This window comes from Ischnura elegans, chromosome 6, assembly GCF_921293095.1.
Source record: "Ischnura elegans chromosome 6, ioIscEleg1.1, whole genome shotgun sequence".
NCBI classification, from domain to species: Eukaryota; Metazoa; Arthropoda; class Insecta; order Odonata; family Coenagrionidae; genus Ischnura; species Ischnura elegans.
This window is the reverse complement of record NC_060251.1, coordinates 22387710-22404399: the sequence shown is the minus strand read 5'-3', so window position 1 is coordinate 22404399 and position 16690 is coordinate 22387710. Positions and strand designations below refer to the sequence as shown.

At 39.1% G+C, this 16690-nt stretch overlaps 1 protein-coding gene across 1 annotated transcript in view; it reads right to left on the bottom strand.

Annotated features, from left to right (window-relative positions):
- LOC124160877 (protein lethal(3)malignant blood neoplasm 1-like) overlaps nt 1–14091 on the bottom strand; it is a 95028-nt gene extending 80937 nt beyond the window's left edge. The window contains exon 1 of the mRNA XM_046536985.1: nt 13915–14091. Coding sequence (XP_046392941.1) covers nt 13915–13929 — 15 coding nt within the window. The 5' untranslated portion in view covers nt 13930–14091. The remainder of the gene's footprint in view (nt 1–13914) is intronic.
- Between the last annotated feature and the right edge of the window lie 2599 nt (nt 14092–16690).

Genomic DNA, 16690 nt, shown 5'->3' with positions numbered 1-16690 from the left:
ATAAATTTATTTCTATCGACTACAGCTGGATGGAGGCAAAATGTTTGATATTCAAAGATGTCCATACAATCCGCCAGAGGTTAAACCTGCCCACCTTATTACAGGGAGTTTGTTCGAAAGAAGGCAAAAAATAAAGTTCCCATATTCTTTCGCTTCAAGCCGTTTCACTAATTCGTCTGGTCAAATATAACACCTGTAACTGATTAGGGAGAATGCTGATGACTTGAAACAACAATAAATTAAAATTTAAAGTTTCCGAATGCTTTTTACAAATCACCATATTTAAATTCAAAAATCTCAGCATGGTTATCAAAGACCTATTTCTTTAGGGTATATTGATACATTTACCCTCTCTTCGCATTTAATTCAAGCCGTCGCAAGTATTTCCAAAAAGTGGGGGATTAATAATATTGTTCCTGTACTTAGGAAGCTTATTTATCGCAGATTATCAAGTTGATGCAGCGTTCTACTTGGTCGTCAAATCCAGCTGTATTATTTAATTTGGCCTTGTAAGAATTTTCGCTACTAGTTTGTACTGGTCGGTAACTTACGCGGAAAAATAAAACCCATCTGGCGCGGCCTTTTGATTAGAGATGGGCGAAATTCCGCCGTAATCGATTAATCGTATCAAATGAGCATCGGTTCCCACGCAGCGATTCAGTGTAAAAATCGGAGAGGCATAATCGATTATTTTGAAAATCGTTAGAATCATATGATTTTTTTTAGTAGGCATCGAATCGTATAATTCTACCGATTATGTGCAGGCAACGAATCATACGATCATATCGATTCTATGTTGGATAATCGCGAGGATATCATACGATTTTTCGATACGAATTTTCCCTATCACTTGCAATTCAAATATACTGCGTTAAAATTGCTATATAAAAATGTAGCCACCGGCACTTGATTATCACGCGATTAGATATATATTAAAACAACAATTAGTGCCGCCGATTTTTTCAAGTGAAGATCGAGCTTAAATAATCGATTCAACGATTACATCGACACCCCATAATCGATTACATAATCGAAACAATCGGACCACAATAATCGATCATCATCATCGAAAATCGATTATTTTCACCCATCACTACTTCTGATTATTTCAGGGTCCACGCCGTCGGACGGTCCACAAGCAGGACCCCCCCCCCTCCCGGGGGCCAACGCCCTTGTCCGCAGACGCGCTTCGTCGACGTCACGCTGACTCGCACGCCCTTCACGAAGTGTGTCACCGGGTCCCCTCCCCCCCTTCACGGCGTGATGGATAGAGCTCACGTGACCACCTCGTCTCTTCACGCGACTGTCACATAATCGATACTCACTTAAATTAATGGCTACCCTCAATGAGTTGGCGCGCGTCAACCGGAAAAGGAGACGACGGCAGAACACCAATGGTCCCAACACCTGATTGGACGCGATGTTTTGGCCCTCGGCCGTCGCTATAGGTGCGCCCCGTGAAATTTGCGATTATTCGCATTATGCAAGTGAAAAGAGTTGAAGTAGCTCTTCCACTCTATTATCCCACATTCAATCGATCTAATATAATGATAATTCTTTATCGGCTTAATGCCGCGTCAACTCATTTTTGGTGGACGACAGTTTCGAGCGCATTCCAGCTCCAGTCTTCAAGCCCAAAAAATGTTTTTAAAAAATATTTCCAATTTCGGTTCCAATTTTCGATGCGAATACGGGTGCTGGAAGGCGAATGAAGCTGTGGTCCACCAAAAAATGAGTCGACGTGGTATTAACCCGGAAAATATAATAATTATCAATGTATTCATCGCGGAAGCCTCCGTACCTATCTAATATAATCGATTTTTCTTCTGGGCCATCTTCTTTCCCAGGTGCTGCAACTACATTCACACTCCTTCTTTTAGTAATAACTAAAGAGGCCTCGATACATCTTCACATAGAGGAAAGAGTTCTCTAGAGTCTGGTTTCAGCGTCCTTCAATCTCTATAGACCATAAGCTTTTGGAACCGAAAAGTAGATAATTTTCGCATAGTCTCTTTCTGGGATATTTTAACCGAGATTTCCTCTCCATCTATATTTCATCTTACTGAAAAAATTTAACTTGCACAGTTTCAGTACATTGTGTTAAGCGGGAGCGAAGATTGATCCTCCCCTCATCCATTCTCTGGTGGTGATTTGAACGACCAAGCCACCCTGCCGCAACGAGACAAAGGAAGAATATCATCCTGGAATCTCTAGGAAAAGAAAAAAACGCAAATAAAATGTTTAATGCCAGCAGGGACTAAATTATCGCACATCAAAAACTCATGAATGGCGATAATTTGAGGATTTGTGAGGCTAGTAACATGATCGCAAAGTCTCTTTTTTAATTTTCACTGAAATATACACCATGAATATATGTGGAAGATACAAAAGCGCCTTTTTGAAGTATGACCACATTCAGTCATCGATTAATCGGAGAGAAAATAATATGATCAGCAATTCATGAACAAAAAAATTATGCAGCAACAAAGTACTCTTGGCAGGCATCGTGCTCGCCCACTCTGAAAAATATTCCATAATTATACGTGGAAGATATAAAAGCACTTTTTTGAAGTATCACCACATTAAGTAATCGATTAATCGGGGAGAGAAGAGGATGATCTGAAATTCATGAGCAAAAAAATGTATACAGTTACAGAGTCCTCTAGGCAGGCACCTTGTTCGGCTACTCTAGGCAAGATCGTCATTTTGTCCACCTAAACTTATCCCGAAGAGTAAGTGTACTACTTCTGTTACCTAACCTCATCTTATTACTTTCACCGATCATTGCATATCTTAAATTCAAAGTGTTCCTACCCTCTTCCATGTAACCAAATATTCTATCCTCCATCACCTTCCATAGATTAATTATAATGTAACCCGATGCCGTATTCGCATTGTAATTAAAAGTTGCACGGGCTTCTAATTGTCATTCAAGAGAATTTTTATGATGATCCTAGTATTCAGAGTACCATTTGGGTCAGTGTTGCCTATCAGGTGCATTAGCACTGCTCCAAACAGTGTTAAGTAAAGTTTTTATTATATCATGGAATAATTCCACCTCAAAGCAAGAGAAGATAATTCAAAATACCACCTTTAAGCTGCGGTCTAGAGTTAGAAAATGCAGTTATTCATTATCCGCAAACATTGTGTCGAGTTAACGATAGCAGAAGGATTATAACTTATCACCTCAGCTCTCCTCTCACAAAAATCACACCCGATGGATTAAAAAGGATTTTTCATTAATTTTAAGAGCATATATGGCATTATGGTAGCCTATGCTTCAATAGGCAAATAGAATCGTGTACCTGATGGAGAAATTTTGTCTACGGATTTAAATTCACGACTTGCGGCCGGAGAGAAATTCTGTAACAGCGTTGGAATGGAAGAGGGATTATTATTTCTCAATTGAGAAAAATGAATGAATTCGTTTATGAAGAAACGGCGAGCTTATTTCCAATAAGCAAGTGATGCTTCTTTCAGATTCACGAAAACCTTTTCCCCGCTGTCCTTAGTTACACAATTCTGTGACGCTCCGCAGAAAGGGATTTTCTTCGGCTTTCCAAAAAAAAGTTAGTTCACTTCTTTTTTCGGGCAAACCCAGGGAGTGTCAGGAGACTGATTGATTGGAGGCTCCTCTCCCCAGGTATCTGTCCAATCGGAGGATAGCGCCGCGTCAATCAACCAACGACCGCTCACAGTGTGCCGTGATCGTATTCCCAATAGCGGTCCCCAGTGTAAGTAAAAAACTATACTTTTCGTTTGCATTTAAGGTGACTGCGATATTCAAAATAATTACTACTCGCATATGCTTTAAAAAATTTATTTCCCCTAACATTTTTATGCTAACACTTTCTCCAGCAATTCGAGCTTACCTTAGCTAAATTTTCTTGTTACTAACGTTATTTAAGTTCAAGTGTAGATTTCTTTCGTTAAAAACTCAAAAAAGTGAGGCGCGTGCAATACATTTTTATCCTAATTCTTAAAGTATAACGAGTACTATATTAGTTTTCTTGACAAAACCACGCGTTGTACGCGGCGTCTACATACTAGCATTGATCAACATTTTATATTGCTTCCACAGGCGGAGCTATTATCACTAATTTGTAATTTGGATTCAGATATTTTCATAAGAATGACGTTTACTTCATTTCTCGGACCTAAGTCCGGAAGAAAAATCGTTGTGACTACGTAATTGAAAACGATTGAACGAATTCTTCAAACGAATACCACCTCATGATTCGTCGGTGAGGAAACTGCCGTGGAACACCCGACAGAAAAAATAAATAGGGCTTAGAAAATAGGTTTTTAGGCTTTGTACTTCGCTGAACACAACCATAACTATCAATGGACATATTATATTCCTGTTGGCCACCGTTACCTCTACAGAGATGTACACAAGAAACGCGAAATATCCATTGGGTAGACAAAATATAAATTGACGTAATTAGAAGAACGATTTTCTGTCTTTTGATGTAGCGCTATTTTTTATCCTTTTTTTATAAGACACGTATATTGCGCGTCTTTTGCCAATCCTTCAATGAAATTGTCAGATGTAATTTCACCGACAAAATAAATTAATATTCACTCCAACTAGCTTTATATATAATGCCAATTTGAATTAATGATTTGGATACGCATTTTTAGTCCCTTCCTTAATAATGTGGTCTGATTCTAAATTCAGAGCATACCTATTTTTGAGTGGAAAAACCACTTTTAGAGGGATACTGGGCGATCGATTTTTTTCCTCGTGATTTTTATGCAAATCTTTGTCATTGGTCGAAGATTTCAACGGCTGATATTGGTAGAAGGCCTATTTTTAAAAACCCACATTATCAATTTAGCACGCCATTTTCGAGGTGGTGATAAGATAACGGCTGCGACCGAATGGCGAAAAAAATATAAGGCGACGAAAAACATTACCAAGAGAGGCCTTAGGAAATCCATCGGTCCACGAGATTTTGGGTGTGATTAATTGCCGGATCAAGCCTAATAACGTATTTTCTATGCCTCATTCATTTTTTTGTGCGCTATGCCGGGATAATTTCCTCTCCGACGAGTCATGAGATGGCATCGGTTTAAATAATTCGTTCAATTGTTTTCAATTACTCAATCATTACGAATATTTCTTCGGTCGGTCGGTCTTAGACACGAAGAACGTGTAATTTTTCTGAAATTATCAAAATCCGAATTACTTATTAGTTATTATGGCTCTGCTCGTAAATGCAGAATATAATTTTGACCAATGCTAGTATGCAAGACGTTGTTTTGACAAAAACTCATATAATATTCTTTATGCCTATATAATTAGAATAAAAATATACCGTAGGCACCTCACTTAAATATTTTTTTTTAATTTTTTACAAACGAAAGCTATATTTGAACGGGTGCAGACGAAATGCGCAGTAAAATAAATAAACCATTGCAGGCCAAAAGTTTTCATTCGATAGATATTATTTTCGGCTTCACTTTACACTCGAATAATACCTCCGAAAAAATAAAGTAATGGAAAAAATTCAGATTACCATTGAATACATGGAATATGTAAGTTCTCGCTGAGTTATTTGCACTAAACAACGACAACCTATTGATGACCGCACTATTTTGTGGTGAGGAGCTCTACAAAGCTCAGGAAAACTTCAGGGTGATGTGAACTAAAAAAACTAACTACAATTAGACCGAGGATATTCTGGCGGCAGTAGAAAATGAGTTTCGGAGATTTTTTCTCATTAGAATACACGTTTCTTACACATTCACCCCTGCAAAGGAGCAAAGTTATTCTTAACTGTGAAATAAACGAAAAAATAAACGAATGAAAATGGTATTCAAGGAAAAGCTCTGCGATTTCAAAGTGTGAAGTTTGTACTTCATTACTTCATGGATATACATTTCAAAAGAATTGCTATCTCAGCCCATTGAAGGACTCGTAATCAGCTCACGACGAAAGATTTCTCGTTTGGCTATATGGTCATGAGGGTGGTAATTCCCCACGGAAAAAAATGGCAATGAACATTAAATTGAAAAGAAATGACAAGACATTTCAGAGAAGGTAAGTCTACCTCTCCCTCAAAGCAGCTCTTCAATTTAACTCTCAGATGTATTTGCCGTCGAGAACGGCTATTTAATCGCGTTTCTTAATATGGTGACAAGGCACTCAAAACTCGAAGCCAAAAGCGCTATTCCAAACACGCTTATGACCACGGGTAAGGTTGCCAGTAATTTAGGAGTATTGAAAACTTAAATTGTTGCCCAAACACATTATCTTAAACAGTTCGCCGCTATTGATAAGCCGAGGTTGATTTTACTAGACACCACTTAAAGCAAAACTTTTAGAAATTATTAATTTTTAACAGTAACTATTTTTATATGTATAAAAGTAATAATTATGGACCAAAAAATCCTCAAAATCAGTGGTTTACATTATTATCAGCATACTTATGAACCATTAGGAGAAGTAGCACTGTAGGAAATCTTGAGGCCAACAGAATAATGGAGCATGTTAAAACCAAGGATGCTTAGAGGCTAAACAGAGATTACACTTCCAATATCTACGGTCGATAACAACAACTAACGTAACGATAGTAAGATCAGTCATATTTAGCAGCATAGACGTTATTTATTTCAGGGGAAAATAAAGAATTAACTTCGAAATAGGGCACATGGAAGCATTTAAAATATATAGAAACATTTAGGCAGGATACTATCTTATATAGATAAGTATTCCTAACTTTCGCAAACTACTGAGGTAATCCTTTATATTTTTTACTTTACTCTTCTAGGATGCTAATGAAGCTAAATAAGAAGGTTGTGAATCTATTTGGAATAGTCTTTAACAAGGATAATTCCCAAATAATTAACCACACGTCTGACTGACTCAATAGTCAGCAAGACCCTCTCACTCACTAGACAGTCTCTCTCCTTCACCCTCCCGAGTTGGATGAACGAACGTTATTTGGAGAAGGAGGAACGCGGCCGATTACTTCTTCTGGTTCCATCTAGAAGATATGCAATGCTCTAAACGAATTTGGGCTTTAGGCGGATCTCCTTCGAATAGAGGCGCGCTAAACACATAATCATTGCATGTTGAACTGCCGAAATAGAAACGCGTCCGATCCTTCGCACCAAGAGCGGCGATGAAATCGCGTTCCATTAAATTCTGACGTAATACTGAAACTCGAAGAATTTAACGTATAATATTGTGCGTATAACGTATGGGTTAGATGTAATAAAATGCATCGCACAAACATTAGAAATTGAATCGAAGTAGGAAAATATTTACCCAACATGAGAGTTTTCTCTCAACAAAAAGAAACTATTTCGATCGTAGTACCTACTCTTAAACTTCTCTATCCTTTTATCCCCGTTCATACACATCAAGGTTTGAAGTCTCTTCCAGCTTCTACTATGATTAAACATCATTTCATGAAGTCGGCGCCACCTGACGTAACTTCTTGGAAACGGTTCTTCGCCATGAAAAATTACAAGAATATTAGATAAGAAATCTTGGCGAGTAACTCGCCGGCCAACGTCCTCCAGAGGGGACCGAAATGATTTTGCCAATTCTGCATCGGCTGACTGGTCGGATTCCCTTTCCTTGAGGCAACGCACGCGCAGATGCTGATGGGAAAGGAATCGCAAACACGGAGGTTGCCACTTGAGGTCGTGTGGGCGCTGAACATGAAAGTCATAAATCACTCAATGAGACTCCCAGGCGGTTTTACTACACTGGGCGGAAGACGAGTTCAGGGTGGAAGTGAAAAGTGAATGAAGAGCCGTTTGGCAGGGGCTTTCAAAAGAAAACAGGTGCTTATGTTGCTCTGATATGCAAGAATCACTGTTTCATCTCCCGGATCAACACTCAAGAAATCGCCACTGAGGAGCGCATCACATTTTTGACATGCGTCCATTGAGCTTCCACAACAAAGGTGGCGAGCGAGTTTTAGATACGCTGGTTGGATTCAGATTGGGCTATCACTTTTCGTGCGAAAATCAGGATATCATTTTAGCCACCATAGCCAATGGCATGGAAAACCACAGGGTGCGCTCCGAAAGTAATCCAATTATTTTTTTTTTTAGAAACTTATTGAACATATTTGCACAAACCGGTAGTCGCCCAGGAAGGCTTCTTCGGGGGCCTCTCGCAAGGTCTTCGTCACGACTGATTGTCTATCTTCTAAGGACGAAAAATTGGTTCATTTTAGGGCCAACTTAATCCTAGATAGTAGAAAGAAGTCTGCTGGGATGACTTCTGGGCTATAGGGGGTTGGGACAGCGGTTGAACCTCGTGTTTTGGCAGGAAATTGCGGACTCGTAGAGCGTTGTGGCAAGGCGCTTTGTCGAGATGGATTTGCCAGGTAGCGGAGACATCTATTCTCGTCCTGATGACCCTTTTTCGTAGTCTTTCCAGCTTTTACATGTTATAGGCAGCATTAAATGTCTTTCATTGAGAAATGAATTCTTTATAGACCACTTCTTTGCTGTCTAAAAAGACAAAGAGCACTGATTTCACTTTTAATTCGCTCATTATCGCCATTTTGGGGATTTACCTCTTCTCGGCTCTTCTTAAACGCCTTGACCCAGTGGCGTAACTATGGGGGGGATGAGGGGAAGTATCCCCCCCCCCCAAAGCCTCAGAGAAATCAAAAAAATATTTAAAAATCTTGTCTGAATTTGATACATAATAACAGCATCTGCTTAAAGTTGAATTTTACATGCCAAAATGATGTAAAATGCATATTCAGGCATGTTATTTTTCAAAAATTTTCCTGACCTCCCTGTTTCCTGGGGGGCTAATCCCCTCTAACCCCTGTCATCCCCACCCAAAGCCTGATCATCATCCCCAAAGCCCTCTCATCCCCCCCCCTATAGCATATTCCCAGTTACACCACTGCCTTAAACCACCTCAAAATTTGTGAGCAGGATATAGCAGAGTCCACGTAAGCCTCAAGAATAATTTTGTTTGTCCCCTCAAGAGATTTTTCCAGTTTAGCATAAAACTTAAACTTTGCTCGATTTTCGATTCCATTTTTTTTTAGTCACACGGTCGGTGCGCAGACGATTACAATAACTGACGTCTTGCCGCTTTGACAGTTTGAAAAGCATTGAAACTGGTATCGTTGTAAAGCTTAGCGTTGGCCCCACCAACTCAAAGTGGTTTATTTCCACACCGGCTAACAGACGTAGCGCAGGAAATTCAAATGCATTACTTTCGGAACACACCCTGTATAGTGAGAACCGTTAGTTATCGTGTCATAAGGTCACTTTCATCCTAATTGGGTCCACCATTTACGGAACTATGATTCAAGATTTTTCATCATTTTCGTTAATTTTTGTCTGTATAATACCAAAGAGTAAGTATATTCCACTTAATACTAAGAACAGTCTGCCGGCAAATGGATTAGGAATATAAACTCGGAAAAGTCAAGTTACTAGCCGAAATTCGAGGAAATATTTTTATAACAGTTGTTATAAACAAAATCGAATAACTATTGTCTCCACTAAACGTAGCGACCTTTTCTGCTACATAATATATTTTTAAAATTGTGGAACTAGCAAATTAAAAAAATCGCAAAAAATTGTTCCTCGCCATCTGATTAATTGTTCCAGAACTACATCAAAAAAATATACGATTTTTTGTAGGAGCGGTAAGCCCTCTACATATACTTAATCTATGATAATACATATTCACTGATTTTCCCACTTGGTTTCGCCCAGAGGTCGAGCTCACGGAATAAAAACTATGGATGAAAAATGACAAATCGTCTGCATTATTGCCGCTATGGCTGAAAATGATGGTGACCTAGAGCAATCATTTCCATAATCCCGGAATCAGAATGTGAATATGACCCATGCTTTTATCTTTTTGAAAGAGTGGGACAAATTTTAAATAATAACTTCCCTGAATATTCTACTGTATCTTCCATGATTATCCTGCGTTTTACTTTCAGTACGCTCGCTGCTAGTAGTGCTGATAGAGCCGTTTTTTTTCAAATAATTGTCACAGATATCTTTCGTACTAACCATGGATCCAAACAAGGAAATATGTTTATCTGATCCCAGATAAAAGTATTCCGACAGCTATTTGTTATTTCAGTCTCTTCATCATCGTGGAATACGTAGATAGATTTCAATAAAAATATTGTCTTGTTCCAAAAGACAGTATCAAATTTGAATAGTGAAAATGCTACTATCTATTAGAAAAAAATCACAGATTTCAAATAATACTCATCGTGAAAGTCTATTAAAAAAGGTTATAATCAAGAATTTTTTTCTGAATCCCATACTAAAGTGAATTACCTCTCCGATTAAAAGAAAATTATGAGCAATTTCTTTTTACAAGAGAATATGAAATCAAAATTTACTTTAATTAATTTTCCACTTAATTGATTTATTTCTGACCGCACATGTTTCATCACAAAGAGATATCTTCGCGTAATGATAACACCCAAGTCGCATGAAAGATTTTTTTTTTTGGAACACCACTACTTGGCGTATTTTTAATTTCCAAAATACAACAGATAAGGCACAGTAAAGCCTCGAGTAATTAGCAATTTTCGAGGCAAATTCAGCACTTATTTCTTAGAAAAATGCCAAATGAACTGTGGTAATATTATTCTATTGAGAGCATAAACTATTATGAAACCATTACAGGTATTACAAACTCAACCGATGGTCGCTCAATGCTAGCTAAAATAAATCATTCGAATCCAATCCCAAAACCAGAGGGTGGGACCTCATAAAAGCGATAAAGGAGTGAAAGAAAATATGTGGCTAAAATAACCGGTCGCACGAATTCATCTCCCCGATGAAACTTGTTGATAGCGGCAGCTATGATACATGGCCATAGAGTTACTTCAAGCTGTCGTTTATTAAAAAAAAACTTTACCAGTGGATTTCCAAATCTCATCCTCATACCGTCCCAGTCTTGAGCATCTGCGATTGATGTCAATGCCGTAATTCAGAGATTTTAGGCTGAAGACGATTTTGATCCTTCATCTGTTTTTACACAGAAATTCACGTCTCACCAGAAAAGCTTACTTTTATACGCAATTTTAATAACATATCATGAACATATATTTCTGCAGAAAGAGGAGCGACAAACTAAGCCTATCTTGCAGCAACATTCTTAGATGAGTTCGACAAGAATCTCGATTTAAGTATGTGAAGTTTACAGCAGCCAGTGTGGTTATTAAGTTCACCACTCCATCAAATAAAATAGCCTAACCGTAGCGCTATTTCTTCGTAATAACTTAGACTTAATTCGAAGAATTTCTGATACTTTCCCTTTTTCCACGGACTAAGAACATGCGTGACAATAATCAGCATGATATTATCAATACAGCCCACCAAAGAGACGAAAGAGATAATTGGAAAAAGCAGCAAAACCACAGATGGCAAATTGTAACGCGTAATCAGATGAGTGTTAGACAAATGAACAGGAAATGATTCCAAAAAAAACCTGTAATGACGAAAAACAGCGCCACAATTGTTCGATGGTAAAATCAATTGAGAGGAAAAATTTTGAATCACTTTTTTTTTTTTTACATATAACTGATAACTTAAGGCTTGACTTTGTGAAACGTCTCCATATTGGAAATAAAGGAATAAAACTTTGTACGGTTCACTATTATATTAATATGGGCCCGACGCGGGTGTCGTAGAAGATGTAACTACATTACGAAACCCGGGTCGTGCCCACATCAATGTAATAGTGAACCTTACAAAATTTATTCCTTTATTGCCACTATTTATACTTTTTTTTTTAATTGTCGCGTCAATGGCTAAATACGTAAAACCCTATAAAAAAAACAATATTCAGTGCATATTTCATTCATCAGCACGGTGTAGTTGGAATTTTTTAATCGATTTTTTGTAGACCTGTGAGAGTGAGAAAAACCGCAGGTATTCCGAGGATCTGAAGACTAAACTGCTCGTCCCAAATGCCGATTGCGGTTCGTCAGGGAACTTGGCCCCTCGTGTTACCCTTTTCACTTCAGATCTATCAATCATGCTTGCTTAAAATATGTTCCTGGAAAATATTGTCGGAGGAAACAGACTGTATGAACGAGACTGCCTTATGTGCTGTTTAATAAACCGCAGAGGGAAAAAGTATGAGGAAAAAGTCAACAAATTCAAAACTAATAATTGAATGCAGCCTGTGAGAACTTCAGGGAAAATCTCTTGCTTGAGTAAATGAATTCACACAACTTGATACCCGCTTGTAGGCGTTATGCCACCACGTTTCGAAGTCAAAATAAGATCGTGAAACTCATTAAATTTACCCAATAATATACTACGTCCTCAAAGGTGAAGCAATGAACATCTCCAACTGAAAATAATCTCGGTACGAGGCGGCCCACTACCTTGAATCTGTGAAATTCACACGCCTGCGGCTTATATCAGGGTGAGCTCTACCCTCACCTATCCAAACTAGCTACAGCGTTGAAGCACTCAGCGAGTTAGGATGTATTCACAATATTAATCCTTCTTTTGAGCCTCTTATTTCCTGGAGCTAAATATTGCGTTCAATTCACACCGACCGTGGCCATGAATACACCTTCATCCTGTGCCTAAAAATCGATAAGAATGCTGGCTTCCTACCCTCTGGAGCAGGATTCAAATCCTGACGTTACCGGAGCTTTTTCACACGTTTTCCGATCCCTACTTGATTGCTATGTGAAGGGACTATTAATTTCAGCACTCCATCAGTCGGATGTGACGTTAAGCCATGGTTCCTCTGGTTAAGAGCAAGCCAGTGCCGACGCTAGTTTTCTCTCCGCTCTGTATTCTTTACTTACCCCATTCGCGCAAACGACTGATAATGTGATCAATCCCTCCTAATTCTACATAACGCAAGCAGAAATCAACAACGTCGACGTCAGAACGTCATCCTATGCTGCAAAATATAACCCCGGACGCCATCGCTTACGATAACAGCCAGAGCACGGGTCTAGTTTTCCATGCAGCGAGTCCCTACTACATGGACGAGGCCTCAGTCAATCCTATACAAAAATGATTCATGCAGACACTTCGCTTACTTTTAATACAATTTTTCAGAAGTGCCTGCAGCGAGGGGATGAGCGCGGAGCGATTAATTTATTCGATAAGTTTGTTACATCGCATTTACACCAGCGAGGAATAGATTTGATAAATCATGCACCTGATAGCTTTCATTACTCAAATATAAATTTCTGTTGAGAACCTTTGTTACATAAACTTATCTCGCAGACTTTTGCAGCTCGTGATGATAACTGGTAATCTTTGGGTTCCGCGAGTATTATTTAAAATAATGATTTGCGACAGTTTTGTATGAAGCATTAACACCAGCGTGGAATAGATTTTATAAGTAATGTATTCGATAGATTTTATTCAGTAATACATAAATTTCTGTTTAAAAACCTAATTATACGTACTTTCTTTGTAGATTTTCGGAGCACATGATGACATCTGGTGAGCTTATGGTTCTGCGAGTATTCTTTGTACAATTATTTGCAAGATTTTCGCAATGTTCAATAGGCCATTATTTTTCACGAAACGCCCGACGAAGCCTGCTGCATAGCACGGCGAGACTGCCGAAAAAAAATTATTAAAAAAAATAGTCGCAGAACCCTAAGATCGCCAGATAATATTTATATGTAGCTATTTTTTAAAAGTATTCTACCGACTAAGGTAGGTTTCCAAGACGTATTTAATAAGTATTCTGTCAGTCTCCCCTCTCTTCATGGACTTCACCTTTAAATCCACAATAATGCCCACTGCATCTCATTCTATCAATAAATTCTATGTAGTTAATATCCCCATTAAATCCAGATCGCTCTGTCGTCATCGCTGCGATTGGCGACTTTTCGGCGGTTGCTGTCAACGCATTTAGTGGCCAACTGGGGAATCCTCTATTGTGATATGCGTGATGGCACTCACCGTCGCCGCGAACATGATGGCACCGCACGCCCGAGTCCGAATGTCCGATGGGATGCACAAGCACAAACAAACACACTCCTCGTGTCACTTGCCAGGTGGAAACAGTGAGAGTTATCGAAGACGGATCGCCACCACCGCCGTCCGTGCGTTAAAGTTGCAGTGATGATCGGCACAGCCTCCTGGAGACTTAAATAGGCGCGCCTCTCGCGACCGGCTGGCTGTAGGGGTGGGGGAGTATCATCTTCAGCGCGACGAGAGTTCCCTTTCTCTCCTTGGAGAAGTCGCGGAGGAGGAGGAGGGATCGTCTTCGAAAGTCTTTGCGCAGGGCGACATTCAAATTTTAATTACGGCTCCTGGCAGGGATGCCGACTTACAAAAAATATTTGGAGGGGGCCAAACCCGGGATCTTGCCCCGGGAAATTTTATAAATAGTGAGTTTAAAGTTTTTTAAGCATTTTAGAAGAGTCATATCAACATTAGAACCTTTATAACTCGAATCTCGATATCTGGACACTCCGGGGAAAATCGACAAGCCTGACACATTTTTTTCCTCACACCCATAAAGAATTTTTGAGTGGGCTCTGGCCCCCTCAGGCCCCATGGAGTCGGCGCCACTGGCTCCTGGTCGAATCGACACTAGTGGCGTTGGTAAATCCTCATTACGGGGGGGTCGGATCCTCATTGCCCCCTGGTTCGCGAGCTCAACGGTTCACGAATTCACTTCGCGGAATGGTGACATGATAGAAAAAAAAATAAACAGGGCTGTTCGTTACCTCTTCACAATGGCCTGAGAAGATAGAAAGCGGTAGAATTTATAATAAAAACTAGGAATCGTCGGATCGGATACCTCGGATCCAAATATCCGCGGATATTGCCCTTAATCGGATACATCGGATCCGAAGTTGCGGAAGACATCGGATCTGAATCCGAAATTTTAAATAATAGCTTCAGTGAATGCAACGCCCCATAAGGGTGGAAAGAGTTCCGATTCTCTCTTCGAATGTGTCGTCGCATGCGATTCTTGTCCTACGCCACTGGCCAGTGGTTTATCCGAAGATTTTTCCTATTATCATTTCCAAACCCAAGCGTAACAGTTTAGGTCCTGAGCATGTAAAGATGTTAAAAAAAACAACTTGAAAGCCTATAAAAATTATTTTTAATTTGTAAAAATATAAAAATGTGTATGAAAATCTAAAAAGCATTCCTTCGATTGTACGTATTCAGAATAAATTTGAATAATTACTTCGTTTAATAGCAGGAATTGCAGGAAAATGCATTTGGATCCTAAAATATCCGATCCGAAAGATCCGGCTCCGACAATATAGGATCCGATCCGAATCCGGATCCGAAAAAAATCCTGGATCCGTCCATTCCTAATAAATACAGAGTGGAATATGACAAAGTTTATTTTTGATTCTACTCTTCCTAATATTCACCATATTATATTTTATATTTAAATCTATCCGAATAATAGTACGTTGGTCTAATCAAATTTATCGTTGAAGGACAATGGAAGAAAAGAACGGCAAAGGTTGCCGCGGATGAGATACGTAGAGCAGATTATGTAAAGCAGAAGAGTTTGCAGGCGTTTAAAGATAAGCTGATAGGAGAATAGGGTAGTTATCTTCATCAAAGAAAATGAAAGGCATTGATTGCGATTGTTACCCATCATTAGCGTATTCATAATATACAAATTATTTGGTTTTAGAAATCCCATTTTAGACGAATGTTAATGGTCAATTTTAACCTCATTTGAAAAAGGCCAGATTGGCGCCTATGCGATGCCACTCTACGTGACGTCACAGGGGCCCACATGCTATACAAATAGTCAAGAGTTTTACATCGTCTGAGATTATCAATGCATACATGAGGCACAGAGTTCAGGGAAACATCTCTTAATAATCACCCATTAAAATTGCCTATGGTCGGATAGTTTCCTTCGTTTGATAGGGCATTTATAATCATTATCTAAGCCGAGTGCTACCTGCTAGCAGCCTGCATCTTAGCGGCGCTCATAGCCTCGCACCAAGGTAGCCTCATTCCAGAATGACTTCACACGTGCTTTTCCCAGCATTCATACAAAGCCGACGTGTTTTCGCGCGTTTAAAAATTTTCACTTTTCATTTAATCGCAAAAAATATATATCGTCATTTAAAAATCTAAAATCGTGAAATACATAGTCCAGGAGTAATGATCTTTCGATGTAGGCAATTTAAAAAAAATAGGAAACCACCCTATTGTGTAGAGAGCAGCGTCAACAAATCTTAGGAGTGATTACCGATGGTGATGATTGATGACGAAAAATATCTTATTTGACATGCATCCCACGGCAATATCCTCGAGCATGATTCTTTTAAGGAATTCAATATACGGTCCTTCATATTTAGTATTCTCATTTCGGGGAAGGTATCGGTCCCCCGATTACATATGCCGCCGATCGAACCTCCGGAGTTTGTCACCTACCGATTCATGACGAATACCCTCCCAGCCGTGAATGTCAGAACAGAAATCGAACTGAGAGATCATTCGTCAACCACGAAGACAAGGAGAGGGTTAGAGGGACTTTAACGCACTTCCAATATTACCTATTTTTCGTGAGTAACAGAGTAAGGTAATTTGTCTTCGCTCTTCTCTTTCTTCAGAAGCTTTCGCATACTTTGTAAGTCGCATGATTATCTCTGTTCCCTTGATAAAATTAAAAGCTACTAATATATCTTTCCGAACCCAATTGTTTTCAATGATTCTCGGTTAAGTCATAAATATATATTCTCTCATG